Below are 27,889 nucleotides of genomic sequence, written 5' to 3'. Positions count from 1 at the left end.
GTCACTTTCCATTAGCAACAGGTGGGACTTGGAAAGATTTGCATTGAGCCAAGTGGTCCACGAGCCAAAAAGTTTGAGAACCACTGCTTTAGACTCTGTGCGGTTCTACAATGCCGTATGGAGGCGGTTCAGGGTTGCGCCGGTTGCGTTTTGCTGGCTGACTGTCCCGTGAAGGAACGGGTGTGGCGTGTGCCGAGGAGCATGGTTAAACAGGGGGGAGCAAATGGGAGTTTTGAGAAACCACTGGATGTGGTCACTTTGCAGCGATGTTTGGCTGTTGAGCCTGGCCACCGTGTGATAGGGCGCCCCGGGCCGGTGATCGTCACATCCTCCAATCCAGGCGAAGAGATGGGTTTAAAGGCGAGACCAGCCCTGCTCCTGCTAGAAAAGCTGACCTAGGTGCTGCTGGTGCCAAGAACAGTAGAGGGGCATGGTGTGTATGAGCTTTTGAAAAAGCCATTCTCTATGGCAAGAATGGGGCACACTCTGGCTGTGTCTAGACTGGCATGATTTTGCGCAAAAGCGGCCGCTTTGCCACAAAATCTTGCCACCTGTCTACACTGGCCGCGAGTATTTGCGCAAGAACGCTGACCTTGTACTGTACAAAATCAGTGCTTCTTGCGTAAATACTCCAACGCTCCCGCTCAGGGATAAGCCCTCTTGCGCAAGTATTCTTGCACAAGAGGGCCAGTGTAGACAGCAACGTTAATTTCTTGTGCAAGAAAGCCCGATGGCTAAAATGGCCATGGGAGCTCTCTTGCACAAGAGAGCATCTACACTGGCACGGATGCTTTTGCGCAAAAGCAAATCTTTTGCGCAAAAGCACATGCCAGTATAGACGCTCTCTTGCACAAATACCTTTAGCGGAAAAACGTTTCCCTTAAAAGTATTTGCGCAAAATCATGCCAGTCTAGATGCAGCCAATGTCGGGGTGTTAAATGTTGGTTCACTGATGAGTTGATTAACGTTGTGAATTTGTATTGGTTACTCGACTATTCAATAGTTCACTGGGGTGGGGCCAGTGTGCTCCGGCCTCACTCCCGAGAAGCCCTCTGCCCCTCCGCACTGCTGCCTCTGGACCAGAGGCAGCAGCGTGGGGTGCCAGGCGGGAGCTGGTCCACCCAGCAAAAACAATGGCATTCCCTGTATCAAAAGGGCCCAAGAGGTTCCTCCAGGTTTGCCTTCGCCTCCGCTCATCACTTCAGAAGTAGCTTTGCTTTGAACGGGGCCCAGAAGGACCAATGACTCATCCTAAAAAAAGATGCAGCCCAGAGGCTTTTAAGCAAGTTCCATCTCTGCTACGAGCCGGTGCCAGGAACTTTGCGGCCGGGGGAACCTCATTTTGGTTCCTTGAACAATTGGACTCTCGACCCTTTCTTTCTGCCTTTTATCGATAAACCTGTAGAGCAGCGGGTCTCAAATTTTGGCTCAATGCACATCTTTCTGAGGCCCACCAGTTGCTCATGGAAAGGGACCGTTAATTACATAATTACGCCCGAGCCGTTTTGCGAGTGCTGCCGAGAGGGAGGATGGTTTGATTTAAACTAATACAGAGATTCACTTTCTCGTGCTCGTTGATCAAACTTCATTTTAAACAAAGTAAAATAGGAATTTATGGCCCACCAAAAAGGAGTCGATGTTTTCTTTATTTATGGCAGGGGTGGGGAACTTTTCTGAGCTCAAAAGGAGGCGGCTGCAGACCACTAGTGGGCTGAGGACGGCACTTTGAGAACCACTGGGTTAGATGGCAGGTTCTGCAGGGTCGGTGCAGCGGGCTCCGTCGGGGAAGAGCTGAGGTCTACATTGCAACTGGCCCTTTGGGATCGGAAGACCCTGTTTGGAGTGGGTAAGAGGGGCGTTGCTGGCAGTGGCCTAGGAGATGCTGGCATGTTTAACTTCTGGCCAGGCAGGGTGCCCTGTCAGTAGCCCTGTCTCTAAGCAATTAGCCCTGATTGGGCCTCTTAGGGATGCTCCTGTGTTACACCGTGCTCCCGGGGGGCTCAGGCGGACCTGCTGTGATGCAAGGATTTTCTGTGTGCATGTTTCCTGGTCGAATCCCGGCTGCTTCTCCCCTGCGAGGCGACGTTGCAGCCTCTGGTGGAGAGCGGAGCCTGGGAGTGGTTGCTGGCCTGGGAGCAGCCAGCCTCACCCTTGGTAGGCGGGAGAGCAGGTGCTGGAGCTGCAGCTGGAGCAAGAGGAGCCGGCCGTGTGGCTGACAGGAGGAGGGTAAAGGTGAGTGAATGCCGGGGGTGCGGCACGCGGAGCCCACGTCCACGCAGGGAGGGAAGGTGGCCAACACTCCCTCCCCAGACCCAGCAGCCGCCGGGGACGACAAAGCTCCCTGACCCGGCTCTGGTACCCGGGAGGGGAGGGTGGCTCCCCTGGAGGGGGAGGAGAGGGACCGCAGCGATCCCTAGACAGACCCCTCTCCTGCAGGGCTGCAGCCGGGTGCCGTGGTTGGGTGGGGCTCGAGGAAACCGGTTGATGGGCTCTGGGCGGGGGGTAGCTTTGATAGTAAGAACTCAGTGCCAAGTCCCTGCCGAGGTTGAGTCGCTCCCTGCGGGCTCTGCCGGGCTGGAGGCAGTCCCCGATGGATCCCCCCCGCGGATGCCCCGCCGGCCTGTTGCCACGGCACCCATCGGGTCGGGATTGTTGCTGCCATGGGCTGGTTGTGTTGCCGTGGGGGGCAGCACCCATGGGCACATTGCCAGCCAGAGAGGTTTAACTCTTGAAACCTTTGAACCACGGCCAGGTGGCAGGTGCAAAAGAGACAAAGGGGGCTGGGTGGGGCGGGGAGGGGGGCTGGGTGCTCAGAGCACAGGCAGGGTGTGAGGCGCAACTGGGGCTGCGGGGGACTCAGCAGGAGGCCCCAGGTTCCCTGGCGCGAGGTGGACAAAGCGCAGGGTCCTAGCCTGCGGGGAGTGTGGCGTGGTGGCTCCAACCGGGGCAGGCACCGCGTGCTGGTGGGGCTTTTCCCGTGACCTGGCACGTCTGTGAAACCCGCTTTGGATGGTGGGTGCGCCCTGGGAACCGGGCAGGTGAAGCCTGAAACTGACAGGCGCTTGTCAGTTTCACTGGCCCAGCACCTCAGTGTTTCCAGGGACTGGCTAAGCAGCCTGGGCAGGCCGGGGGCAGAGTGGGGGAACAGTCTGGAAGTTGTGGGGCAGTCCACAGGGGAGCTGCCGAATCCAGGCTCCACAGCAATTAACCCAGAAGCCATCGCTTGGTCTGAGGGAGTCTCTTGGAGCTCCTTCCCTGTGGCGAGGAGCCCGAAACCCGGGTGGGTGGGGCTTCCAGGCGATCGTGGACCCGGGAAGCTCTTGCAGGTCTTCCAGAAACCAGGCAGGTTTCCTTCAGCCGAAACGTTTCGCTCTGGACAGCTCAGCCACTATTCCTGCCCAAAATGCAGCTGCTCCAACCCTATCTGTGCTGTGGCCCCCAAAATCCCCGCGGGCCCCCAGCAGCCTGCTTCTTCAGGAACCGGGCTGCTACCAAGCCACAGGGACAAAGCGATGGCCCAGCTGGTCCAGGACTGAGGACCATGGAGGGGCCTTTCTGGCGGTGCCTGGCACCAGATGGTGAGCTAAAGCTACCCCCGTCCCCAGCGCTGTCTCATTCTGGTGTCTGATCGAGACTGAAGTGGGAGGTTTCATGCCCCTTCCAGAATTTGTCAGTATTAGCCAACGTCACTCTTTGTTATCCCTGGCAAGGACTCATCCCACTCGGATGGCTCCCACAGAGTCAAGTGGCAGGGAGTTCCACAGTCCCATGTATGGTCTGCAATAAGTGTTTCCGTGGGTGTGCCGAGAGCTCCACAAGAGACCAGGAGCCAGCTCCGCGTTGGGCCCTGGCTTGCCGCCTGCCCACGCAGTGAGTCTTGCATCGTGGGTTCTCTGCTTATTCTCGGTCCCCTCGTACAGCTCAGACGTACCGCCGCGCCATGAACTTCCTCCCCAGGAAACAAGAGCTGTGGCTGTGTCTCGGCATGGCTGTGGGGATTGCTGTCGGATATACCTTCACCTGCATCGTCAGGACAAGACACAGCATGTCCGCACCGGTGGTAAGATCCACCTATTATCCTTCCCACTCAGGTGAGGGCTGGCAAGAGATGGACACAGCCCAGCTAATGCCCCTGCCCTCCCCTTCATTTCACCCCTGGCCTGGGGCAGGGAAATCCCCCTCCCAGGGCTGTCAGTGTGAATCTCACTGCTGCAGAGGCAGTGCTGCCTAGTGGGTAGAGCGATGGCCTGGGAATCAGGAGGTGTGAGTCTGTCTCTGGCTCTGCCACTCACCTGATGGGTCATCTGGGGCAAGTGCCAGGCCCTCGCTGAGCCTCAGTTTTTCCCTCTGCAAAATGGGGCTAAGGAGGGCCCCCTTCCATGACAAGAGCCTTTGAGATTACCGGCTCCATCAGAGGTCAGGCAGCATTACAAACCCCACAAGTTCCTAGCGTGCATTTAGGAGACGCAGTTTCATTTCACAAGGAGGAGGTTCCGGAGGGGGAAGGCTCTACGTTTGATAGTGACAAACAGGGAGTCGCTGGTGGAGAAGTGAAAAGTGGAAGGTGGTGTGGGTGAAAGGGCAGAGTTCCTGCTTCTGGGGAAGGGTACAAAGGAGAGCAGCAAAATAACAAGCCATGGATTTTAAGCAGGCAGACTTCAGCCTCAGAGGGCTGGTGAGCAAGGTCCCAGGGGAAGCAAGACTGAAAGGAAAAACAATTAAAGACTGCTGGCAGGTTTTCAAAGGGACGTTATCAAGGGAACAGGAACTCCCCATGCCGCTGGGTAGAAAAGATAGGCTGCCGGGCAAGGGACCTGCAAGGCTTAACCCAAGATCTTGAAGGATCTAAACATCAAAAAGGAGTCCTACAAAAAGTGGAAACTAAATCAAGTGACAACAGGTGAATATAAACCAAACACACCCATTAGGCAGGGGCAAAATTAGAAAGGCAAAGGCACAAAACGAGGTCAGTCTAGCGAGAGGCTACGTCTACACTTCCCCTTTTTCTCGGCAAAAAATATGCTAATCAGGGGCTCATTTGCATGAGTCGTGATCTCATTTGCATATTTTTGGCCGAGCCAGAACATTTGGCACTAGGGGTTTTTGCACAAAACCAAACATGAACATTTGCTTTCTGTGCAAAACCCCTTTTTCCCACCTGCTCCGTATACCTCCATAAGGATCGTGCGGAAAAAGGGGGTTTGGGGCAAAAATAAAATGGCCACACTGCTTGTTTTTGTGCAAAAACCCAAGTGCAAAAACGGCTCATCAGAAAAGATGCGAATGAGATCGCAACTCATGCAAATGAGTCCCTCATTAGCATATTTTTTGCCGAGAAAACACGTCATGTAGACGTAGCCAAAGGGTAACAAGAAAACGTTCCAGAAATATATTCAGTGTCAGGAAGAAATCCCAGGGCAAAACTGGGATGTTACTCAACCAAGAGGGAGAAACAAAAGCAGAAACTATGGAAATGGCAGAGGTGCTTCATGACTTCCTTGTTTTGGTTTGCACCAAGAAGGCTGGTGACGATTAGATGCCTCACCCAGGGAATGCAGGTGAAAATGGGGTAGGTACAGAAGCTAAAACAGGGGAAAGAACACATTAAAAAGGGCTTGTCTATATCGGCACATTTTGTCTCCAGCACTTGCCTTTTGGCAACAAAACAGGAAAAGCGTTTGCACTGCCGTGCGGCTCTTATTGGGAAAAACCACCCAGTTTTGGTAACAAAACACTGCCACTCCCTGAGAGAGACTTTTGTCTTTTCCCCTCCCTTCATTATCCACAAAAAGCCAGGGTTGGACGCTGCTGCTTGCTTTGTGGAAAGACCTGGCTTCCTGCCAGGATCCCACAATCCCTGCCCTGCTGGCTGTGCTCGGTGTTGTGTGATCTCTGCCGCCCTGCAGGCCTGCGCCCCCTCCCTTCTCACAGCTCCGGGAAGTATCTGACAGCTGAGTGAGCTGCTTCTTTCAGGGAGCAAACAAAGAACAAATAATTGGAGAGCTCCTGTTCCACCTGGCCAGGAGCAGAGCTGCAGGCAGGCTGCTGCTGAGGGGGAGGGCTAGAGAGACAGCCGTCATGTTCTTCAGCATGGAGAACTCCCAGAGCTACGAGGGTGTGACGATGCGGTCGGGGTTTCCCTGATCCTGCAGCCCCGTAGTGGCACGAACAGACTCGACCAGCCAGTAGAATAGAGGGAGTTTATTGCTTCTCCAGGATACAGCACAGCACAGATGTAATCTGGTTACAGGAGCCAGGGCTAGGATGCCTCAGGCCCCTTGAGATGGGGGTGACTGGGCCCCTACAATCCCAGCTCCCTGCTTAGACTGTTCTCCCCATGCTTCCCAGACAGCCACTCCCTTATTGCCCCCCGGTCTCCGCCTTCCTCCCTTTGTCTCTCTCCCTGGGAGGCTAACCCTAGGCATCTGGGTTAATCCACATTTGGAGGAGTCATTGAGAATCTCACATCAAAGCGCACGGGGACCCCCTATTACAGAGCAGGCAGCCCCCCCACTATGCCACAGAGGGAATCCCAAAAAGCGCAGGGATCAGCTCTGCCTTCCCGCAACACTGCCCTGCGGGTTGCTCACCCACACTGCTTTGCTCTCTGTCCACAGGGGAGCTAGCCATTTGGCCAAGACATGACAATGGGGGGAGGGGAGGGGAGGAGAAAAACTGGTTTGACCGGTTTTTACTTTTGGCGACTTTTGCACGTCGATAGCACTTTTGTCGCCAAACCTGCCCAGTGTAGACAAGCCTTCGAAAAGTTTAAAAAACAACAAATAGCCATGCAGTACTTACAGACTAACAAAACATGTAGATGGAATCATGAGCTTTCGTGGGCACAACCCACTTCATCTAGGGTTGCCAGATAGTTTCACAAAAAATACCGGACGTGGTGGGGAAAAAATTGGTTGAACAAAACAAAACAAAACAAAACGAGTCACGGCCCCTTTAAATCCCTGCACACTCCCCCTCCCCCGCCAGATGCGGCAGGGGAAGAATGTCCCAAGCAGCCTTCCATCCAAGAAAAACAGAAAATACCAGACATTTTACGGAATTTTCTGGTTTTTTTTTACTGGACAGGAGCCGCAAATACTGGACTATCTGGGCCAATACTGGACACCTGGCAACCCTAACTTCTTCAGACGACAGTCATCTGTCAGTCCCTGTCATCTGAAGAAGTGGGCTGTTCCCATGAACACTCATGATCCCATCTATGTAGAATCATAGAACCATAGAACCATAGAGCTGGAAGAGACCTCAGGAGGTCATCAAGTCCAGCCCCCTGCTCTAGGCAGGACCAATCCCAACTAAATCAACCCGGCCAGGGCTTTATCAAGCCGAGACTTAAACACCTCTAGGGATGGAGACTCCACTACTTCCCTAGGGAACCCATTCCAGTGCTTCACCACTCTCCTAGGGAAATAGTTTTTCCTAATATCCAACCTGGACCTCTCCCACCACAACTTGAGCCCATTGCTCCTTGTTCTGCCACCTGTCACTACTGAGAACAGCCTCTCTCCAGCCTCTTTGGAACCTCCCTTCAGGAAGTTGCAGGCTGCTCTCAAATCCCCCCTCACTCTTCTCTTCTGCAGACTAAACAAACCCAAATCCCTCAGCCTCTCCTCATAGGTCATATGCTCCAGCCCCCTAATCATTTTGGTTGCCCTCCGCTGGACCCTCTCCAATGTGTCCACATCCTTTTTGTAGTGGGGGGTCCAGAACTGGACACAATACTGCAGATGTGGCCTCAGCAAAGCCGAATAAAGGGGAATAATGACATCTCTGGATCTGCTGGCAATGCTCCTCTTAATGCAACCTAATATGCCATTAGCCTTCTTGGCTACAAGGGCGCACTGTTGACTCATATCCAGCTTCTTATCAACTGTAACCTGAGTGTTTTGTTAGTCTTTAAGGTGCTGCTAGACAACTTGTTGTTTTTTAAGTTTTGCCTGTTACAGACTAACTCAGCTCCCTCTCTGTGGCTTAGAAAAGTCAAATGTCTCCAAGTCACCAGGGCCTGGTGAAATGCCTCCAAGGAGCTGACCGAGGAGGTACCTGAGCCTTTAGCTATCATCTCTGAAAAGTCATGGAAGTCGGGAGAGATTCCAGAAGACTGGAACAGGGCAAATGTAGCACCCATCTATAAAAATGGGAATAAGGAAACTACAGACCCGTCAGGTTAAGTTCTGTGCCAGGAAAAATAATGGAACTGGTAATTAAGGAATCCATTTTCAAACAACAGGAAGATAATGAGGCGATAAATTAAAATCAGCAGTGAAACCAGATCTTGTCAAACCAACCAGACAGCTTCCCTGAGCAGGGTAGCAGGCCCTATGGGAGGAGAGCAGCAGTAGATGAGATATAGCTAGACTTTAGTAAAACTTCTGATACATGATCTTCTCACGAACAAAGTAGGGAAATGCAATCGAGATGGGGCGACTGTAAGGTGGCTGCGTAACTGGCTGGAGAACCACTCCGAGAGGAGTTATCAATGGTTCACAGTCACGCTGGAAGGGCAGAACAAGCAGGACTCTGCAGGGATCAGTTTTGGGACTGGTTCTGTTCAATCTCTTCATTGACGATTTAGATCCGGATACCTTTGCCCCGCCTCTTTCATGCCCCTTCTCACTCCATCCTTCCTCCCTTTCATAGAATCATAGAGTCATAGAACCATAGAGCTGGAAGAGACCTCAGAAGGTCATCAAGTCCAGCCCCCTGCCCTAGGCAGGACCAATCCCAACTAAATCAACCCAGCCAGGGCTTTGTCAAGCCGAGACTTAAACACCTCCAGGGATGGAGACTTCACTACTTCCCTAGGGAACCCATTCCAGTGCTTCACCTTTCATCAGGCAGCGGTAGGGGGTTGGGGTGCAGGCTAAGGAATTTGGAGTGTGAGAAGGGCCCTGAGCTGAGTCTAGGGCAGCGGTTGGGGGTGTAGGAAGGGGTTCAGAGTAAGGTTCTATAAGGGAGTTTGGGTTGGGGGGGATCAGGGCTTGGGCAGGGACTTGGGGTGCAGGAGAGGGTACATGACTGGGACAGAGATTCAGGATGCAGGCTCCAACTGGACACTGGTTACTGCAGGTGGTGCAGTGGGGCTCAGACACCTGGCCCTGCACCACTCTCAAAAGCACCCAGCAAACTCCTTCCATCCCAAGTCCCATTGTGCCCCCCCCCCCCATTCTGTGCAACTAAAATACAGAGTGGGAGAGGGGAACAGTTCCAAGGTAAAGGGCAGAAATTGCACAGCCGTGGGGGCAGGAGTAGCTGAAGTGCCTGCACTTGATAACTTCCTGGCCAAACTGGTCAAGATCAACTGTCAGAGGCTCCAAGATCTACCAGTCGATCCCGATGGACTGCTTGGTGACCACTGATGCAGATAATGGCATAGAGAGCAAGTTTGCAGATGGTACCAGGCTGGGAGGGGTTTGGAGGACAGAGTCGGAATTCAGCATGATCTGGACAACCTGGAGAAATGGTCTATGGTAAATAGGAAATTCAGTAAGGACAAATGCAAAGCGCTCCGCTTAGAGGGGAACAATCAGTTTCACGTGGACAAAACGGGAAGCGACTGTCTAGGAAGGAGCCCTGCAGGAAGGAAGCTGGGGGTCACAGTGGATCACAAGCTAAATATGAGTCAACAATGTGACACTTGCAAAAAAAGCCAACATGATTCTGGGCGGCATGAACAGGAGTGTTGTGAGCAAGACCTGAGAAGTCATTCTTCCTCTCTACGTCACGCTGATTAGTCCTCAACTGGAGTATTGTGTCCAGTTCTGGGCACCACATTTCAGGAAAGATGTGGAGAAATTGGAGCAGGGCCAGAGAAGAGCAACACAAATGATGAAAGGTCTAGAGAACATGAGCTGGGAGGGAAGGCTGAAGGAATTGGGTTTGTTTCGTTTGGAAAGGAGAAGACTGAGAGGGGACATGATAGTGGTTTTCAGGTATCTAAAAGGGTGCGTCACAGGGAAAAGGGAGGGAAATTGTTCTTCTTGGCCTCTGGTTTAGGTTGGATATGAGGGAAAACGTCCTGCCTGTCAGGATGGTTAAACACTGGAATAAATTGCCTAGCGAGGTTGTGGAATCTTCATCCTTGAAGATACTGAAGAGAAGGTTGGACAGACACCTGTCAGGGATGATAGATGGTGCTTTGTCCTGGCGTGAGGGCAGGGGACTGGACTTGATGACCTCTCGAGGTCCTTTCTAGCGCTAGGATTCTGTGATTTGTGTCTAGTTCTGGGTGCCACATTTCAGGAAAGACATGGTGAAATTGCAGAACGTCAACACAAGAGCAACAAAAACGACTAAAGGTCTAGAAGACATGACCTGTGAGGGAAGACTGAAAGAATTTGGTGTCTTGAGTCTGGAAAAGAGAAGACTGCTAGGGGACAGGATAACAGCTTTCAAGTACCTAAACGTTTGTTACAAGGCGGAGGGAGAACAAATATTCTTCTTAACCTCTGAGGACAGGACAAGAAGCAATGGGCTTAAATTGCAGCCAGGGAGGTTTAGGTTGGACATTAGGAAAAACTTCCTGTCAGGGGGGTTAAACGGTGGAATAAATTGCAGAGGGAGGTTTGGGCCACAAGAAATCTGATGACGTTCAACAAGGACAAGTGCAGAGTCCTGCCCTTGGGACAGAAGAATCCCAAACATTAGTACAGGCTGGGGACCAACCAGTTAACTAGTAGTTCTGCAGAAAAGGACCTGGGGGTTACAGTGGATGAGAAGCTGGATATGAGTCAACAGTGCGCCCTTGTAGCCAAGAAGGCTAATGGCATATTAGGTTGCATTAAGAGGAGCATTGCCAGCAGATCCAGAGATGTCATTACTCCCCCTTATTCGGCTTTGGTGAGGCCGCATCTGGAGTATTGTGTCCAGTTCTGGGCCCCCCACTACAAAAAGGATGTGGACACATTGGAGAAGGTCCAGCGGAGGGCAACCAAAATGATTAGGGGGCTGGAGCAAATGACCAGGAGGAGAGGCTGAGGGATTTGGGTCTGTTTAGTCTGCAGAAGCGAAGAGCGAGGGGGGATTTGAGAGCAGCCTTCAACTTCCTGAAGGGAGGTTCCAAAGAGGCTGGAGAGAGGCTGTTCACAGTCGTGGCAGATGCAGAACAAGGAGCAGTGATCTCAAGTTGTGGTGGGGGAGGTCTAGATTGGATATTAGGAAAAACTATTTCCCTAGGAGGGTGGGGAAGCGCTGGGCTGGGTTCCCTAGGGAAGTAGTGGAGTCTCCATCCCTAGAGGTGTTTAAGTCTGGGCTTGATAAAGCCCTGGCCGGGTTGATTTAGTTGGAATTGGTCCTGCCTAGAGCAGGGGGCTGGACTTGATGACCTCCTGAGGGCTCTTCCAGCTCTATGGTTCTTGATTCTATGATTCTAGGTTGTGAAGTCTCCATCACTGGAGGTGGTTAAGAGCAGTTAGGGTATGTCTACACTAGCCCACTAGTTCGAACTAGGGAGGCTAAAGTAGGCATTTGAAGTTGCAAATCAAGCCCGGGATTTAAATATCCCATTTAAATATCCCGGTCCCCATTTTTGAAATTTCCAAGTCTGGACTAACTTCCCGCATCTACACACCACAGGGACCCGGTAGTTGGAATTAAAGCCCTAGTTCGAACTACCTGTTATTCCTCCTGGAATGAGGTTTAACAGGTAGTTCGATTTAGGGGCTTTAATTTGGGTCCCTACCGCGTGTAGACTGGGCAGTTAGTCCAGACTTGGAAATTTCAAAAATGGCGACCGGACGGGAAGATGCAAATCAAACGTGGGATATTTACATAAGAACATAAGAACGGCCGGACTGGGTCAGACCAAAGGTCCATCTAGCCCAGTATCCTGTCTGCCGACAGTGGCCAGCACCAGGCACCCCAGAGAGGGTGGACCGAAGACAATGATCAAGCGATTTATTTCCTGCCATCCCTCTCCAGCCTCTGACAAACAGAGGCCAGGGACACCAATTCTATCCCCTGGCTAAATAGCCTTTTATGATCCTAACCTCCATGAAATTATCTAGCTTCTCTTTAAACTCTGTCATAGTTCTAGCCTTCACTGCCTCCTCTGGCAAGGATTTAAATTCCGGGCTAGATTTGCAACTTCGAATGCCTACTTTAGCCTCCCTAGTTCGAACTAGGGGGCTAGTGTAGACATACCCTTAGATAGAAAGGCAAAGGCACAAAATGAGATCAAATTAGCTACAGGCATAAAGGGAAACAAGAAGACCTTTTATAAATACATTAAAAGCAAGAGGAAGACCAAGGACAGGGTAGGCCCACTGCTTAGTGAGGAGGGAGAAGCAGTAACAGGAAACTTGGAAATGGCGGAGATGCTCAATGATTTCTTTGTTTCGGTCTTCACCGAGAAGTCTGGAGGTGTGCCTAACGTAGTGAATACAAGCAGAGAGAGGGTAAGTTTAGAAGATAGGATACACACAGAACAAGTTAAAAATCACTTAGGAAAGTTAGATGTCAGCAAGTCACCAGGTCCTGATGAAATGCATCCCAGGATACTCAAGGAGCTGATAGAGGAGGTATCTGAGCCTTTAGCTATGATCTTTGAAAAATCATGGCAGACAGGGGAGATTCCAGAAGACTGGAAAAGGGCAAATATTGTGCCCATCTATAAAAAGGGGAATAAGAACAACCCAGGAAACTATAGACCGGTCAGTTTAACGTCTGTCCCAGGGAAGATAATGGAGCAGGTAATTAAGGAAATCATATGCAAACACTTGGAAGGTAATAAAGTGATAGGGAATAGCCAGCATGGGTTTGTGAAGAACAAGTCATGCCAAACTAATCTGATAGCTTTCTTTGATAAGATAACGAGCCTTGTGGATAAGGGAGAAGCGATGGATGTCATATACCTAGACTTTAGTAAGGCATTTGATATGGTCTCGCATGATATTCTTATTGATAAACTAGGCAAATATAACTTAGATAGGGCCACGATAAGGTGGGTGCATAATTGGCTGGATAACCGTAGTCAGAGAGTTGTTGTTAACGGTTCTAAATCCTGCTGGAAAGGGATAACAAGTGGAGTTCCTCAAGGGTCTGTTTTGGGACCCGTACTGTTCAATATCTTCATCAATGATGTAGATATTGGGATGGAGAGTACGCTTATTAAGTTTGCAGATGATACCAAACTGGGTGGGGTTGCGACTTCTTTGGAGGATAGGGACATAATTCAGAATGACCTTAGCAAGTTAGAGAAATGGTCGGAGGTAAACAGGATGAGGTTTAATAAAGAGAAATGCAAAGTGCTCCACTTAGGAAGGAACAATCAGTTCCATACATACAAGATGGGAAGCGACTGTCTAGGAAGGAGCATGGCGGAAAGGGATCTAGGGGTCATAGTGGACCACAAGTTGAATATGAGTCAACAGTGTGATGCTGTTGCAAAAAAAGCAAATATGATTCTAGGTTGTATCAACAGGTGTGTTGTAAGCAAAACTCGTGAAGTCATTCTGCCGCTCTACTCTGCACTAGTTAGGCCTCAGCTGGAGTACTGTGTCCAGTTCTGGGCGCCACATTTCAAGAAAGATGTGGAGAAATTGGAAAGGGTACAGAGAAGAGCGACAAGAATGATTAAAGGTCTAGAGAACATGACCTATGAAGCCAGGCTTCATGAACCGGGCTTGTTTAGTTTGGAAAAAAGAAGATTAAGGGGGGACATGATAGCGGCTTTCAAATATCTAAAAGGGTGTCACAAGGAGGAAGGAGAAAATTTGTTCCTCTTGGTTTCTGAGGACAGGACAAGGAGTAATGGGCTTAAAGTGCAGCAGGGGAGGTTTAGATTGGACATTAGGAAAAAATTCCTAACGGTCAGGGTGGTCAAATATTGGAATAAATTGCCAAGGGAGGTGGTGGAATCTCCCTCTCTGGAGATATTTAAGAACAGGTTAGATAGACATCTGTCAGGGATGGTGTAGACGGAGCTTGATCCTGCCTTGAGGGCGGGGGGCTGGACTCGATGACCTCTCGAGGTCCCTTCCAGTCCTATTATTCTATGATTCTATGATTCTATAGGCATCTGCCAGGGATGTTCTAGAGTGCTTGGTCCTGCCATGAGAGGACTGGAGTTGATGACCTCTCAGAGAGGCACTTTGGCATCTCTGTTCTGGGTCCTGCCAGTGTCCCAGGGCTGCCGAGGTGGGGTGCCAAGTTAGATCTCTGGGATGGGCCCCGGGGAGTAAGCCAGGCTCTGTCACCACGGCGGTGCCCCTCCCATCTCTCACGCGTCCGGTCTGGCCGCAGGGTGGTGGCGGGGGTGACGGGCTGAGCAATTGCTGGGAACTAAGACGATGCCCTCCCGCCCCCAGAGGAGGACAACACGACTGCGGACGAGCTGTTCCACAAGGTGCGGATCCTCTGCTGGGTCATGACCGGCCCCAGCAACCTGGAGACTAAGGCCCGGCACGTCCAGGCCACGTGGGCGCGGCACTGCAACGTGGTGCTCTTCATGAGCTCGGTGCGGGACGACGGCTTCCCCGCCGTGGGGCTGGACGTCAAGGAGGGCCGGGACCAGCTGTACTGGAAAACCATCCGGGCCTTCCAGTACGTCCACCAGCACCACCTGGCGCAGGCCGACTGGTTCCTCAAGGCCGACGACGACACCTTCGTGGTGCTGGACAACCTGCGCTGGCTGCTGGCCAACCACACGCCCCAGGAGCCCGTCTACTTCGGGAAGCGCTTCAGGCCCTTCGCCAAGCAGGGCTACATGAGCGGCGGGGCCGGCTACGTCCTGAGCCAGGAGGCCCTGCGGCGCTTCGTGGAGGGCTTCCGCACCCAGGCCTGCAGCCACACGAGCTCGGTGGAGGACCTGGCGCTGGGCCAGTGCATGGAGAAGTTGGGGGTGCGGGCCGGGGACTCCCGGGACCCCGCGGGGCGGGAGACCTTCCACCCCTTCCCTCCGGAGAAGCATTTGACAGAGAATCTTCAGCACGATCGCTTTTATCCCAGCTACTCCTTCTACCCCGTGCGGGTGGTGAGTGTCCGGGAGGGTCGCAGCTCCGGCAGGGGTGGGCAGCTGGGCGGAGGGAAACTGGGACTCATAGCACATCAGAGAAGACCAGGATGCCTGGCCCTGTTCTTGGCTCCGCCCAGCAACCTAGTCCCGCCTCCAGAACAAGCCCCGCCCCCCACTCACTGCAGAGGGTTGTGTGCTGGTTTGTCCTGCCCCCACGGGAGCCCTTGGCCAACGGGCCGGGGTCTGCTGGCTCGTGCGCTTAGATCCAGAGGTCCTGGGTTTGATCCCCTCTCACCCCGCCCCAGCCAGCCGGCTCGTGGTGTGTTTCAAGGCCGGCAGGGTCGCCCGTGTGCCGAACCTCTGTATAGCCCCAGCTGGGGACTGCCCCCCCCCCCATTCGTGCATCTGCCCCTTTGCTCCCAGCTGAGCTGCCTGGCTCGCTCCCACGGGCTGGTGGGGGCACGGTTCTGGCCTTCCATGGCTGCGATCCACAGGGCAGATTTCTTTCCCAGAGCAGAGGGCTGAACCCCGAGTCCTGTTCTCTCCCAGGCAGGGCCGGCCCTCAACATTTTGGCACCTGAGGCAGGGAGCTCAAATGACGCCCCATCCCCCCTCGCTGCACCAGCAGCAGACACAATTTTCTACACTCTGGGTCCTAGTGGTGCCCCCCCACAGTCTGATACCTGAGGTCCAACCTGCTCTGAGGGTGATCAGCCGGGCGGATCCACCCTCTCTCCATCAAGGCGGTGGCTGGGTCGTAATCCATGTACATGAGCCATTTCGAAACTGCTGATCAAGGGCTCCTAAGACTCTGGCCAGGTGTTTGGATGAAGAGCTTCACAGCGATTGCTGCCATCCACACGAGTCCTGGAGCCGTAGCATTTTTGGGCCCTGTGATGCAGCGTTGGTACCTTGCCGGTTGCTAAGCTTAGGCTGTGGGTGACCCCCACTGGCTGCTGGGGCAGGCAGGTAACCTGTCCGACCAGTTACCTCCCAGGGAGAGGAACAAAGGGAGGAAGGCGGAGGGCAGCCCCTGGCTGGGGGGCAGGGCTGGAAGTTGGGCAGTTTCTGTCTGGAATCATGGAGGAAGCAGCCTGAGCAAGGGGGCTGGGAGTTAGGGGCCCAGGCTCCCCCATATCAAGGGGGGCTGAGGCATCCTAGGCCTGGCCCTGTAACCGGATGACGTCTGTGCTGTGCTGCATCCCTGGAGAAGCAGGAAACTCCCTCTGTTCTACCGGCTGGCGGAGTCTGTGCGTGCCACTACGAACAGAGTCGGGGGAACCCCGACGCCCCAACACAACCCCCCTTCCTCCACCCCCTTTGCTGCTTCTGTCTGATAGAGGCAGCAAGGGGCGGGGGAAACGGCTAGTCGACTAGTCCGTCGCATCCTTAGCTCTGCCCTGCGAGGGCCAGGCTGCGGCTGCGGGGGGAGGGGGACAGAGCGAGTCATGAGCAGCTGAGGAGGCTGTGGGAGGACTGAAGGGAAATCCCAGGATGGGCAGAGAGCAGCTTTGCCTTCCCACAACAGGGCACCGTGGGATGCCTACCACAGTGCATTGCTCACGCTCGGCGTTGGGGTCCCCGGGGGACATGATCCATCGGCGGAGGCAGCCAGCGTGACTCTCCCCCCCCCACCGGGGTCGCCTGTGGGGCGTAGTGTGGCCGTGGCCATAGGCACCGCGCCTGCCCTGCTGGGCTCTCCGGAGCCGCTGCAAGTGTTCCGAAGAGAAGAGCGGCCACACCGGGTCAGAGCAAGGCTCCGGCTAGCCCGGCGGCCTGTCTTCCGGCTGCGGGCAGGGCCAGGTGTCAGGCAGAGCAGATAAACACTGAGGCTGCATCTACACTGGCCAGTTTTTCCGGAAAATCAGCCGCTTTTCCGGAAAAACTTGCCAGCTGTCTACACCGGCTGCTTGAGTTTCCGCAAAAGCACTGACGTCCTACTATAAGAAATCAGTGCTTCCTGCGGAAATACTATGCTGCGCCCGTTCAGGCAAAAGTCCCTTTTGCGCAAAGTGTAGACAGCTCAGATTTGTTTTCCGCAAAAAAGCCCCGATCGCGAAAATGACGATCGGAGCTTTTTTGAGGAAAAGCGCGTCTAGATTGGCCACGGACGCTTTTCCACAAAAAGTGCTTTTGCGGAAAAGCATCCTGCCAATCTAGACACGCTTTTCCGAAAATGCTTTTAATGGAAAACTTTTCCGGAATATCATGCCAAGCTAGATGCAGCCTGAAGCTACATATACACTGGCAAGATGTTGCGCAAATACTTTAACGCAACAGCTTTTGTGTTAAAGTATTTGTGCAAGAGAGCGGCTACACTGGCATGTGCTTTTGTGCAAGAGACGTGCTTTTGTGCAAAAGCATCCGTGCCAATGTAGACACTTTCTTGCGCAAGAAAGCGCCAATGGCCATTTTAGCCATCGGGCTTTCTTGCACAAGAAATTCATGTTGCCTGTCTACACTGGCCTCTTGCACAAGAGGGCTTATTCCTGAGCGGGAGCATCATAGTTCTTGTGCGAGGAGCCCTGATTTCACACTTTAGAACATCAGCGTTCTTGTGCAAGAACTCGTGGCCAGTGTAGACAGGTGGCAAGTTTTTGTGCAAAAGCAGCCACTTTTGTGCAAAATCTTGCCAATGTAGCCGTAGCCTGAGTGGCCCAGCCCCTGTGGCCCAGCCCCTGCTCTGTGCTGGTTGCCACTGGGTTTCTATGTGGCATGGGGTGGGGGATGGGGTTTGACCTCTAATGCCCTTGGCCCTAAAGAGACCCCTCCCCCGTGTGCTGTGCCGCTTGGCCAGCCTCGCCCACCACGGCACCCGGATCCATGGGCCGACGGCTGCATGCCGGGCAGGGAGGCGAGGGGAAGGGAATTGTGACTGGCAGTAGTGCGGGGTGGGATGGGGGTCACTTGGGCCGGTGCAGAGCAATGTTCCCTCTAACCTTTTCCACCCAGGAGATTTTTTCCCAGCTGTGGCGTAGCGGGGGGGCCTTGCTGGTGGCTGGGCTGGGGCTGTGGGTGACCCCCACTGGCGGCTGTCTGTAGCACGGCCCAGCAGGACAGGGGATGAGTCACTAGGGAAGGGGCTCCCAACCTGTCCGACCGGTCGCCTCCCAGGGAGAGAGACAAAGAGAGGAAGACGGGGGTCCAGCCCCTGGCTGGGGCAGGGCCGGACGGAGGCATGGGCGAGCCAGGCAGCTGCCCAGGGCGCCAACCAATGGGGGGCGCCTGATGGCAGCTGTAAGGGGTGCGCGGCGTCCCTTACAACTGCCATCAGGCACCGTGCTCCTGGCTCCCGCAGCGCCGGCCCAGCAGCGCCCGTCCCCCCACGGCCGCGGAGCCCTGCACAGCCCAGCAGTACTGGCCAGGCTGGGCTGGGCAGCGCATGCACCGTGCGCCCCACGAGCCAAAAGGGCTCGGGCCGGGGGAGGGCTGGAAGAGGGTCAGTTTCTGTCTGGGAAGCAGGGGAGAAGGGGCGAGGGAGGGGGCTGGGATTGTAGGGCCCAACCAGCCCCCATCTCAAGGGGGGGCCCTGAGGCCTCCTAGCCCCCATTCCTGTAACCAGATTGCATCTGTGCTGTATCCTGGAGAAGCAAGAAACTCCCTCTATTCTACTGGCTGGTGGTGTCTGTTCATGCCACTACAGGGGTGCAAGAGACAGGGCAACCCCGACGCGCCGTCACACCATCCACGCGCAGAATAAATTTTTCTACATGCACCAAGAAACGTGCACCACTTGTATATACCAACATTGAGCTCTGGGTGCTCTGCTAATCAGCTGGGTGGCATGGGAATCTCCTCCCAGCTTAGAGGGCCCGTTAGTGCACAATTGGGTTCATAGCCACCCTGGTGAGGCTCGGGTGGGATGGACCCCCCCCCGCCCCGCCCCGCCCAGCCAGGCTAACTGTGACTTGCTCTCTTCCCCGCAGGGTTCTCAGAGCTGTTCAGATTTATCCATCTCCTTCCACTACGTCAGCCCGGTGGACATGTACCTGCTGGAATACCTGAGCCGCCACCTGCGCCCGTACGGATACCAGCCCCGCTACCAGCCGGCTCTGAACCGCACGCGGCTCAGACAGAGTTACCCGGAGCGGGTTTATAACTGGAGCGAGCTGCTTGGAACCACGGCGCCAGGTGCCTCCTAAAGGCGACGGGGAGGGCAGGGGCATTGGCCGGCTGCGTGTCAGGAGCGGAGGGTGGGCACAGCGGAGCCGGATTTGCCCCTGGCTGGGAAGACGCCAGGTCAGCCCTAGGGATGCGGCGCGCGAGCTAAGAGCCGAGGCGGAGGGGGTGCCCTCCAGCAGCGCACTCCCGGGAGTTAGGGGGTAACCGTGGGCACCACCCCCGAGGGCACCACCCCCGAGGGCACGCCGCTGGGGGGCACCCCGCTAAGAGGGGGCAGAGCCCTTCTACGTAAAAGGCGTCCGATTATCACTGCAACCCCCCTCCCCGTCAAGCTACCTCTGCCTGCTTCAGGCAGGCTTTCATCGGGGCAGGTGGGCACGGCCACGAGGTACCCACCCCCCTGTGCGAATGGGAAGGCTTCGTTTCCATCACCCCCAGCTTGCCCCTGCCAGCCCGGACCCGGCTCCCCCTCCACTCCCGCCTCTGCCCATGGTGCCTTAATCTCCCTGGCTGCTCGGGACCCGCAGCGGGGAAGGTAGCGACCCCAGGGCCACCCCCCACCCCCAGATCAGCGCTTGGCCACAGAGGCCCGGCCACCCGTCCCCCCCTCCCCAGCCTTTCCTGGGCTGCTTGACGGCTGCGGGGGGGAGGCGGGGGATGTCCCCTTCCTTGCAGCCCCCAGCAAGAGAAACCAGGCACAAGTGACGGCTTGAAATCTGACATTGTTACGTACTTACAGTTACAACCCAAGAGAGGGAACCGCTGTACATGGCCACTGGGGTCCGCGCCGGCTGGACGTGCCCGCCCCCCCCAACACACACGCCCCCCCCCGCTCCCCCCCCGCCGCACTGGCCCCTGCAGGGGGCTGGCTTCTTTCGCTACCCGCCTCCCGAGGGGCACAGCGACGGCGACGCCAAGCAGGCCGCTCAGCTACACCCCCGGTTCATCGGCTGTCCGGGCTGGCGGCAGGAGGGAGGGGGCTGCTCCCTTGCCCCCTAGGCCTGGCTCTGGCAGGTTTCTGCCTCCCGGGACAGGGCGGGCGGGACCCCCAGGACGTTGTGCAACACGGTGGCCGATACATTCATTTGAGCTGCCCCCCCTCCCGTTTGGCAGCACGAGGGGGAGATGGGGGCCAGCGGCATGCCCAGCAGGGGGCCAGCTCCTCTCGGCCCGGAGCCCCGACCCCCAGGTTCAACCCCGGCCCTGGAATGAAAGCAAGGAACGGCGGGCGTGGCTTTGACCTCAGAAGGGGGGGGGGGTAACGTGCCAGCCAGCCCCCCCCCCGGCAGCTTCAGGGAGGGCTGATGGGGGTGTGTATGGGGGGGTGGGGGAGTCTGTATTACCCTGCTCACGTATCGAAATAAAGCCTGAAACCACGTCACTCACAACAACAGCCACTTTCTGGGGCCTCTGTCGGGGCCCCAAAACACGGAAGGGTCGCGCCCGCCACGCGCACCCTGTAAACGTTGTGCCAAATAGCTGCCAAACCGGCCTCTCTGAAGAGACAGCGGGAGGGAGGGGGGAGGGAGGGAGGGAGATTTCTGGCTCCTGCCTACCAGGGGGGGGGGGGGGGAAATAAATTAAAAGAGGGTCCCAAGAGGTGACGGGGAAAGGCTGGTCGGGGGGGAGGAAGGGGCTTTGTACAACAGGCGAGGGGCGTTACGCATGGGCCGGGTCCCTGCATGTATGACCCACGTGTGTGCAGAGGGCAGGGCCCCGTGCTAGGTGCCCCCCCCCCGGCACTAGGAAGTGAGGGGGCTGCTGCTTTTCAGCGAGGGGGCAGGCGTGGGGCAGCCCAACCTCTCTGGGGCATTCCATGGGGGAGCCTGACTCAGTGGGTGCAGGCTGGCAGTGTCGGGGTGGGTGGGAGAGAAGGTGTGCTGCCTCCCAGCCCCCACGCCCCTCCCACTGCTGGGAATAGAACCCGGGAGTCCTGGCTCCCAGGCACCCCCCTTGCTCTAACCAGTAGGTCTCACTCCCCTCCCAGAGCCATGATTCACCCCAGAGAGCCTGGCTCTCAGCCCCTGCTCCCCTCCCAGAGCGGGCGGAGGACCCAGGAGTCCGGCCCCACAGAGCTATGGGCAGTAGCAAGGAGACGGTCGCCCCCTGGTGTCTGTGCAGGGCCAGTGCAGCCAGCTGGGTGGCAGGGCAGGGACAGCTGCCCCTCCCCCCCCTCCCCCCCCCCCCGTTTCCAAGGGCTCCCTTTATAGGCTAGGGGGTGACTAAAGGAGGGGGCACTTGGGGAGCAGGGACTGGAGGTTCAGGGCCAGTCTCTAGCTCAGAGGCAGCCATAGGCCCCACTCCCCCCCCCAACATCACTCCTTGCTGTGGGTCCCAGGGGGTGGAGAAATTCGGGTGGGGCAGGGGGTGAAACAGCAGTTGCAGGCTGAGAACCCAAACACCTTGGAATAACAATGAGCCTATTTCACTGTCAAAGCTCATTACAGACAGGAAGGTGCCCGACCCCTCCCACTCCTACGGGGCAGCGCAACCTGTGGCCTCCCACAGCTACAAAGTCCTGGCTCCCAGCCCTGTGCTCTGACCACTAGGCCCCATGCCCCTCCTTGAACAAGAGCCAGAACTCAGGCATCCTAGCTCCCAGCCCTGTGCTCTGACCACTAGGCCCCACGCCCCTCCTTGAACAAGAGCCAGAACTCAGGCATCCTGGCTCCCAGGCCTGTGCTCTGACCACTAGGCCCCATGCCCCTCCTTGAACAAGAGCCAGAACTCAGGCGTCCTAGCTCCCAGCCCTGTGCTCTGACCACTAGGCCCCACGCCCCTCCTTGAACAAGAGCCAGAACTCAGGCGTCCTAGCTCCCAGGCCTGTGCTCTGACCACTAGGCCCCACGCCCCTCCTTGAACAAGAGCCAGAACTCAGGCGTCCTAGCTCCCAGGCCTGTGCTCTGACCACTAGGCCCCACGCCCCTCCTTGAACAAGAGCCAGAACTCAGGCGTCCTAGCTCCCAGGCCTGTGCTCTGACCACTAGACCCCACGCCCCTCCTTGAACAAGAGCCAGAGCTCAGGCATCCTAGCTCCCAGGCCTGTGCTCTGACTACTAGGCCCCACGCCCCTCCTTGAACCAGAGCCAGAGCTCAGGCATCCTAGCTCCCAGGCCTGTGCTCTGACCACTAGGCCCCACGCCCCTCCTTGAACAAGAGCCAGAACTCAGGCATCCTAGCTCCCAGCCCTGTGCTCTGACCACTAGGCCCCACGCCCCTCCTTGAACAAGAGCTAGAACTCAGGCATCCTAGCTCCCAGCCCTGTGCTCTGACCACTAGGCCCCATGCCCCTCCTTGAACAAGAGCCAGAACTCAGGCATCCTAGCTCCCAGCCCTGTGCTCTGACCACTAGGCCCCACGCCCCTCCTTGAACAAGAGCCAGAACTCAGGCATCCTAGCTCCCAGCCCTGTGCTCTGACCACTGGGCCCCACGCCCCTCCTTGAACAAGAGCCAGAACTCAGGCATCCTAGCTCCCAGGCCTGTGCTCTGACCACTAGGCCCCACGCCCCTCCTTGAACCAGAGCCAGAACTCAGGCGTCCTAGCTCCCAGCCCTGTGCTCTGACCACTAGGCCCCACGCCCCTTCCAGAGCCAGGAACAGAATCCAGGCGTCTTGGCTCAGCTCATGCCACAAAGCTGCCTCTTTGCCCTGCACAGTGCCACCCCCTGCCCAGCCATGGGGGGAGGGGGCGTTGGGAGTCCTGAAGCAGCAGGGTGGGGCAGCAAGAGCCCAGAGCTGGGCTGAGTAATAAATAGAGCATCAAAAATACAAATCGTCCAACACTGGCCATCCTGGCCCCCGGAGAAGGGCTCCCCTGGGCCCCTGCCTTGCCAGCTGCAACTGGAAAAGCGGGGCGGGGCGCCCCTTGGCATCCGGCAGGTGCAGCCTGCGCAGGTGGGGCCTGGCACAGAAGGTGTCCCATGGTCACCCCGGGCCGCGTGGCACCCAGTCCGGCCGGCCGGAGGCGGGCCCGGCGTGTGCTGCGGGGGGCCGGGGGCTCGGCGGGCTGGCTATACCAGGGCGGTCCGCGTGTCACACCGGCCCATGCTGGCGGTGCTGCTTTTCCGGCGCAGGCCGGGCGTGGCGGCGGCGCTGTGGCCCTCGCTGGAGCAGCCGTGCTGCAGGAGGATCTCGGCGCACTCCTGGCTCCCGGCGCGCCGGGCGTAGAACAGGGCTGTGTGTCCCAGCGCGTCGCGGGCTTTCACGTCCAGGCCGTACTGCAGGCAGAGAGGCAGGGATGAGGGGCCTGCCCCAGAGCCAGGGACTAGCCCCCTTCCCCCCCTCCAGGTTCCCAGAGCCAGGGTTCCCCTCTCTCCGGCAGGGGAACCCCCGGCTCACAGGGACATACCACTGGCTGGAGGGGGGTCCCCAGGCTGGGCCTTCTGGACTGGGATAAGGAGGATCCCACCAGGCCAGGGGGTGCTTTGGACTCTCCCTGGCTGGGCAGGAGTCCTCGCTGGCTCTGATTGGCTGCCACGTTTCGGTCTCCGGGTTCCCACAGAACCAGTGAGGTCACAGATGTTTCCAGAGCAACAGGCAGTGATGTCACAATGCCCAGGATGATGACATCACCGCAGGCCTGAGCAGAGCTCTGCTACCCACTTGCTTGTGTCTGGACTGTTCCCCGCTCCCTTTTGCCCTGCAGGGGGCACCCTTGTCCCGCAGCCAAGTGCCAGGGGGCACATGGGCCCAGTTCTGCACCCCTTCCCCTCCCTATGCTGGGGGGGGGCAGCAGATCCCCCAGCCCCCCATGACACACGGTCCCCCAGGCTGCCTGCGGGCGGCCGCACCTACCCAGACCAACAGCTGGGTGATGACCACGTGGGGCAGGTCGCAGGCCAGGTGCAGCGCCGTGCGCCGCTCCCCATCCCCAGAGCAGGTGTTGATCAGTTCCTTGGTGCTGTGCGCCAGCAGCAACAGCACGGCGCCCAGGTCCTTCTCCTGCACAGCCTGGAACAGCTGCTGCCCCAGAGGGATCTCGGGGCTCGGGAAGGGCGCCAGGAACAGCCGCTGCTCGTACTTCGCCCGGATCCAGGACTCCCGCTCCTCCCTGCAGCGAGACGCACGGGGGGTGACAAGCGCCCAGCGACACACACACTGGGCAGAGAGCCAGAGCCCGGGGCCGGATCTCCCCAGGAAACAGCAGTGTCCAAAGCCAGGCACCCAAGGAGCCTGGCAGAGCCTGGCAGAGCCTGGAGCCAGGTATCCCCTGGGACCTGGCAAAGCCCAGAGCCGGGTGCTCCTGGAGCAAAGCCCAGAGCCAGGCATCCTCTGGGACCAGGCAAAGCCTGGAGCTGGGTACCTTCAGGGGCCCATGTGACGAAGCGGGGGTTGTATTCACTCTGTGTGCATGTTTGTTGCATGTGATTTCTACTGCCCTGTGCTGTTCTGCAGTAAATTCTGTGTGTGTGCGTGTGCATGTGTGTGTGTGTGTGTGTGTGTGCGCGCCTTAGTTTCCCTGCACTATCTCGACGGGGATGGGAATTCTGCAGGTGACTCTGAGGGGAAGGCTGCCCAGCCCAGCACGGTCACAATGGTCCCGGCTCACGGCAACCCGAGCCTGGGTGGGGGTGTGACCAGGGGACCCCTTTTACCCAGGGAAGGGGACTAAGGCGGGGGCGGGGCTGCCTGCAGGGCTGGGATGGGTTGCTGGGGTGTGAGTCAGTCTGGGCTGGTTTAGGCTGCAGGGAGGGGGCAGCGCCCTGGCTCTGGGCCCCTCTCCCCAGGCTGGGCTGCCCCGGCTGCTCCCGGTCCCTGTGCGGACCAGTCTGCGCTACGCCGGGTCCCCGAGAACCAAGACCCCCCCGTGCGCCCTGCCGGCTGAGTCGCCTCTGGCTGAGCCTGGGGGGGCAGGGCCCGGGGGCTCCTCACTCCCCAGGGACAGCCTGGCAGCCAGGGATTCCCCAGGGGCCTCGCAGTGCCCAGCTCATGCTGCCTGCAGCCTGCTCCCAGCAGCCTGGCAGTGCCCATCGCCTGCTGCCCACAGAGCCCGAGTAGGTGGGGGGGAGGGCTGTACCCAAGCCCTGAGCCGTTGCTGGGGTGGAGGGGGGAGGCTGTTATTGCCAGGGGCCTTTTGGCACTGCCCCCCTGTTCCTGAGCCCTGAGCCGTTGCTGGGGGGGTGGAGGGGGCTCACCGGGACGACTCGCACGTGGGTTTCCGGCGTCCCTGGGTGTTCTTCTCCCAGATGCTGTTGGCCGTCTCGTTGCCGATGGACGTCAGCACCAGGGTGAGCTCCCGAGGCCAGTCGTCGAGGTCCAGCGAGCGCACCCGGGACAGGTGGGTGCCCAGGTTCCGGTGGATGCCTGAGCACTCGATGCAGATCAGTGCCCCCAGGTTAAGGCTGGCCCAGGTGGGGTCTGGGGGAGGGGGCAGGAGAGGTCCCCATCAGTGCTGGGCACCTGGGAGCCAGCCGGCCAGAGAGTCCCCGGGCGCCAGCCTCGGTGCCACCCTCCCCCAGGCGCGCCACTTACTCGGTGCCCCGCAGTCCACACACAGGGAGTTGCCTCTGGCGTTGCGGATGGCCTGGATTGCCACGGCCTCGCTCTGGCTGTCCATCCGGGCCTGCGGGGAGCAAAGGGGGGCAGCTGGAGAGCACGGATTGTTCCTTCCTAAGTGGAGCACTTTGCATTTATCCTTATGAGACTTCATCCTGTTTACCTCGGACCCTTTCCAGTGTGTCCAGATCAGTTTGAAGTCTGACCCTCTCCTCCAAAGCACTTGCCACCCCTCCCAGCCTGGTACCACATCTGGAGTATTATGTCCAGTTCTGGGCCCCCCACTACAAAAAGGATGTGGACGCATTGGAGAGGGTCCAGCGGAGGGCAACCAAAATGATTAGGGGGCTGGAGCACATGACCTAGGAGGAGAGGCTGAGGCATTTGGGTCTGTTTAGTCTGCAGAAGAGAAGAGCGAGGGGGGATTTGAGAGCAGCCTTCAACTTCCTGAAGGGAGGTTCCAAAGAGGCTGGAGAGAGGCTGTTCTCAGTAGTGACAGATGCAGAACAAGGAGCAATGGGCTCAAGTTGTGGTGGGAGAGGTCCAGGTTGGATATTAGGAAAAACTATTTCACTGGAGAGAGGTGAAGCGCTGGGATGGGTTCCCCAGGGAAGTAGTGGAGTCTCCATCTCTAGAGATTGTTAAGTCTCGGCTTGACAAAGCCCTGGCCGGGTTGATTTAGTTGGGATTGGTCCTGCCTAGAGCAGGGGGCTGAACTTGACCTTCTGAGGTCTCTTCCAGCTCTATGATTCTATGGTATCATCTGCAAACTTTATAACCATGCCCCTCTCTATGCCAATATCTAAATCACCGATGAAGATATTGAACAGAAATGGTCCCAAAACTGACCCTGCAGAACCCCACTGGTTATGCCCTTCCGGCGTGACTGAACCATTGATAACTGCTCTCTGAGAACGGTTCTCCAGGCAGTTACACACCCAGCTTAAAGCAGCCCCATCTAGGGCTGTGTCTAGACTACATGCCTCTGTCGGCTTCATTTACATTTACATGGCTGCCGCGCTGAGCCGACAAACAGCTCGTGGGATGAGGTTTACCAGGGCTGCCGACAAAGGGCTTTGATGTCGACAGGGGGAACGTCCAGACTAGCGCGCTGAGTGGACAAACAGCTGATCAGCTGTTTGTCGGCTCAGCGCGGCAGCCATGTAAATGTAAATGAAGCCGTGATCATTTAAATCGCAGCTTCATTTGCCTTTGCCTATGTGTCTAATCTACATGCCTCTGCCGACAGAGGCATGTAGTCTAGACACAGCCTAGGTTGCATTTCCTGAGTTTATTAATGAGGAGGTTTGTGACGTAGGGAGGGGGCTGTCTGCTCTATAACCGGGGTTCCCCTGCGTTGTGATGGGATTCCCTCTGACTCACCCACATGTGCATTGGCCCAGACACCTAGGCCCAGCCTGAGCAGATACCAGGGCTCTTCCCAGGGGGAGAGACAAAGGGAGGGAGGCGGAGACGGACACCTGGCTGGGGGCAGGGTCGGGGAGCCGGGCTGTTTCTGGCTAGAAAACATGAAGGGAACAGACTAAGCTGGGTGCTGAGGGGGCGATGGACCCCCTAACCCCAGAGGTCTGAGGCATCCGGGCCCTGACTCCTGTAACCACATCCCGTCTCTGCTGGGCTGTATCCTGGAGGACCAATAACCCCTCTCTGTTCGACTGTCTGACGGAGTCTGTTCTTGTGGCTACGGGGCTGCAGGATTGGGGGGAACCCCGACACGCGGTTATGTGAGACCGTACCAAATGCTGGCAGCTGTACGCTCTGGACTGCTGTCCCCCAAGGTGGCTGCATTTCCCTGTCTCAAGGGACTGACAGGGGGTGGGACAGAGCTCTCCAGGGGGTTACCCCACTGGCCTGGCGGCCCAGCAGCCAGATGGCAGAGAGGACTGTGGGTAAATTCCCAAGGTGGTTCTTTGTGCCAAAAGGCGGCTGGCTCTGGGGTGCAGCTGCGCCAGCCCGCTCCCTAGGGCGCTGGCCTACCTTGTTTTTGCTGCTCTCGCAGCACTGCAAGCTGGCCAGGATCTGGCTCTCGATCGCCTGGACCCAGGAGTCCCTCTCCTCGAAGCTGCCGGCCTCAAAGTGCCACGTCTGGCCCGTGCTGGACACGATGATGAACTCGAAGTTCTCCTCCTCTGCCAAAGGGAAAGGGGATGCTCCGTCTGCCAGACCGGGGGTGCTAAGGCTGGGCCGGGGCACCTCCCTGCCTGGCCGAGCACCCCCCCGGCTTAGGGGTTTATTTGTAGGGCAGACACAGACTACCCCTGGAAAAGAGCTGGCAGCTC

At 57.0% G+C, this 27,889-nt stretch overlaps 2 protein-coding genes across 4 annotated transcripts in view; one reads left to right on the top strand and one right to left on the bottom strand.

Annotated features, from left to right (window-relative positions):
• LOC142818913 (glycoprotein-N-acetylgalactosamine 3-beta-galactosyltransferase 1-B-like) lies at positions 1-20,106 on the top strand. The gene is made up of 5 exons (XM_075901731.1): positions 1-2,232; positions 3,921-4,091; positions 14,325-14,989; positions 18,898-19,102; positions 19,833-20,106. Exons 2-5 carry the CDS (start codon positions 3,941-3,943, stop codon positions 20,090-20,092), a joined length of 1,281 nt encoding a protein of 426 aa, XP_075757846.1. The 5' UTR covers positions 1-2,232; positions 3,921-3,940; the 3' UTR covers positions 20,093-20,106.
• Positions 20,105-27,889, bottom strand: part of AGAP2 (ArfGAP with GTPase domain, ankyrin repeat and PH domain 2) — a 53,866-nt gene continuing 46,081 nt past the window's right edge. For all 3 annotated transcript variants that reach the window (XM_075901729.1, XM_075901727.1, XM_075901728.1), the window contains 5 exons: positions 27,588-27,739; positions 25,566-25,656; positions 25,229-25,451; positions 23,889-24,144; positions 20,105-23,311 (listed from right to left, as the gene is read on the bottom strand). In XM_075901729.1, the coding sequence (XP_075757844.1) occupies positions 23,105-23,311; positions 23,889-24,144; positions 25,229-25,451; positions 25,566-25,656; positions 27,588-27,739 (929 nt within the window). In that variant the 3' untranslated portion in view covers positions 20,105-23,104. The remainder of the gene's footprint in view (positions 23,312-23,888; positions 24,145-25,228; positions 25,452-25,565; positions 25,657-27,587; positions 27,740-27,889) is intronic.

Source organism: Pelodiscus sinensis, chromosome 19 (assembly GCF_049634645.1).
Source record: "Pelodiscus sinensis isolate JC-2024 chromosome 19, ASM4963464v1, whole genome shotgun sequence".
Lineage (NCBI taxonomy): Eukaryota > Metazoa > Chordata > Testudines > Trionychidae > Pelodiscus > Pelodiscus sinensis.
The sequence above is the reverse complement of the archived record's forward strand: the minus strand, read 5'-3'. Positions and strand labels throughout refer to the sequence as shown.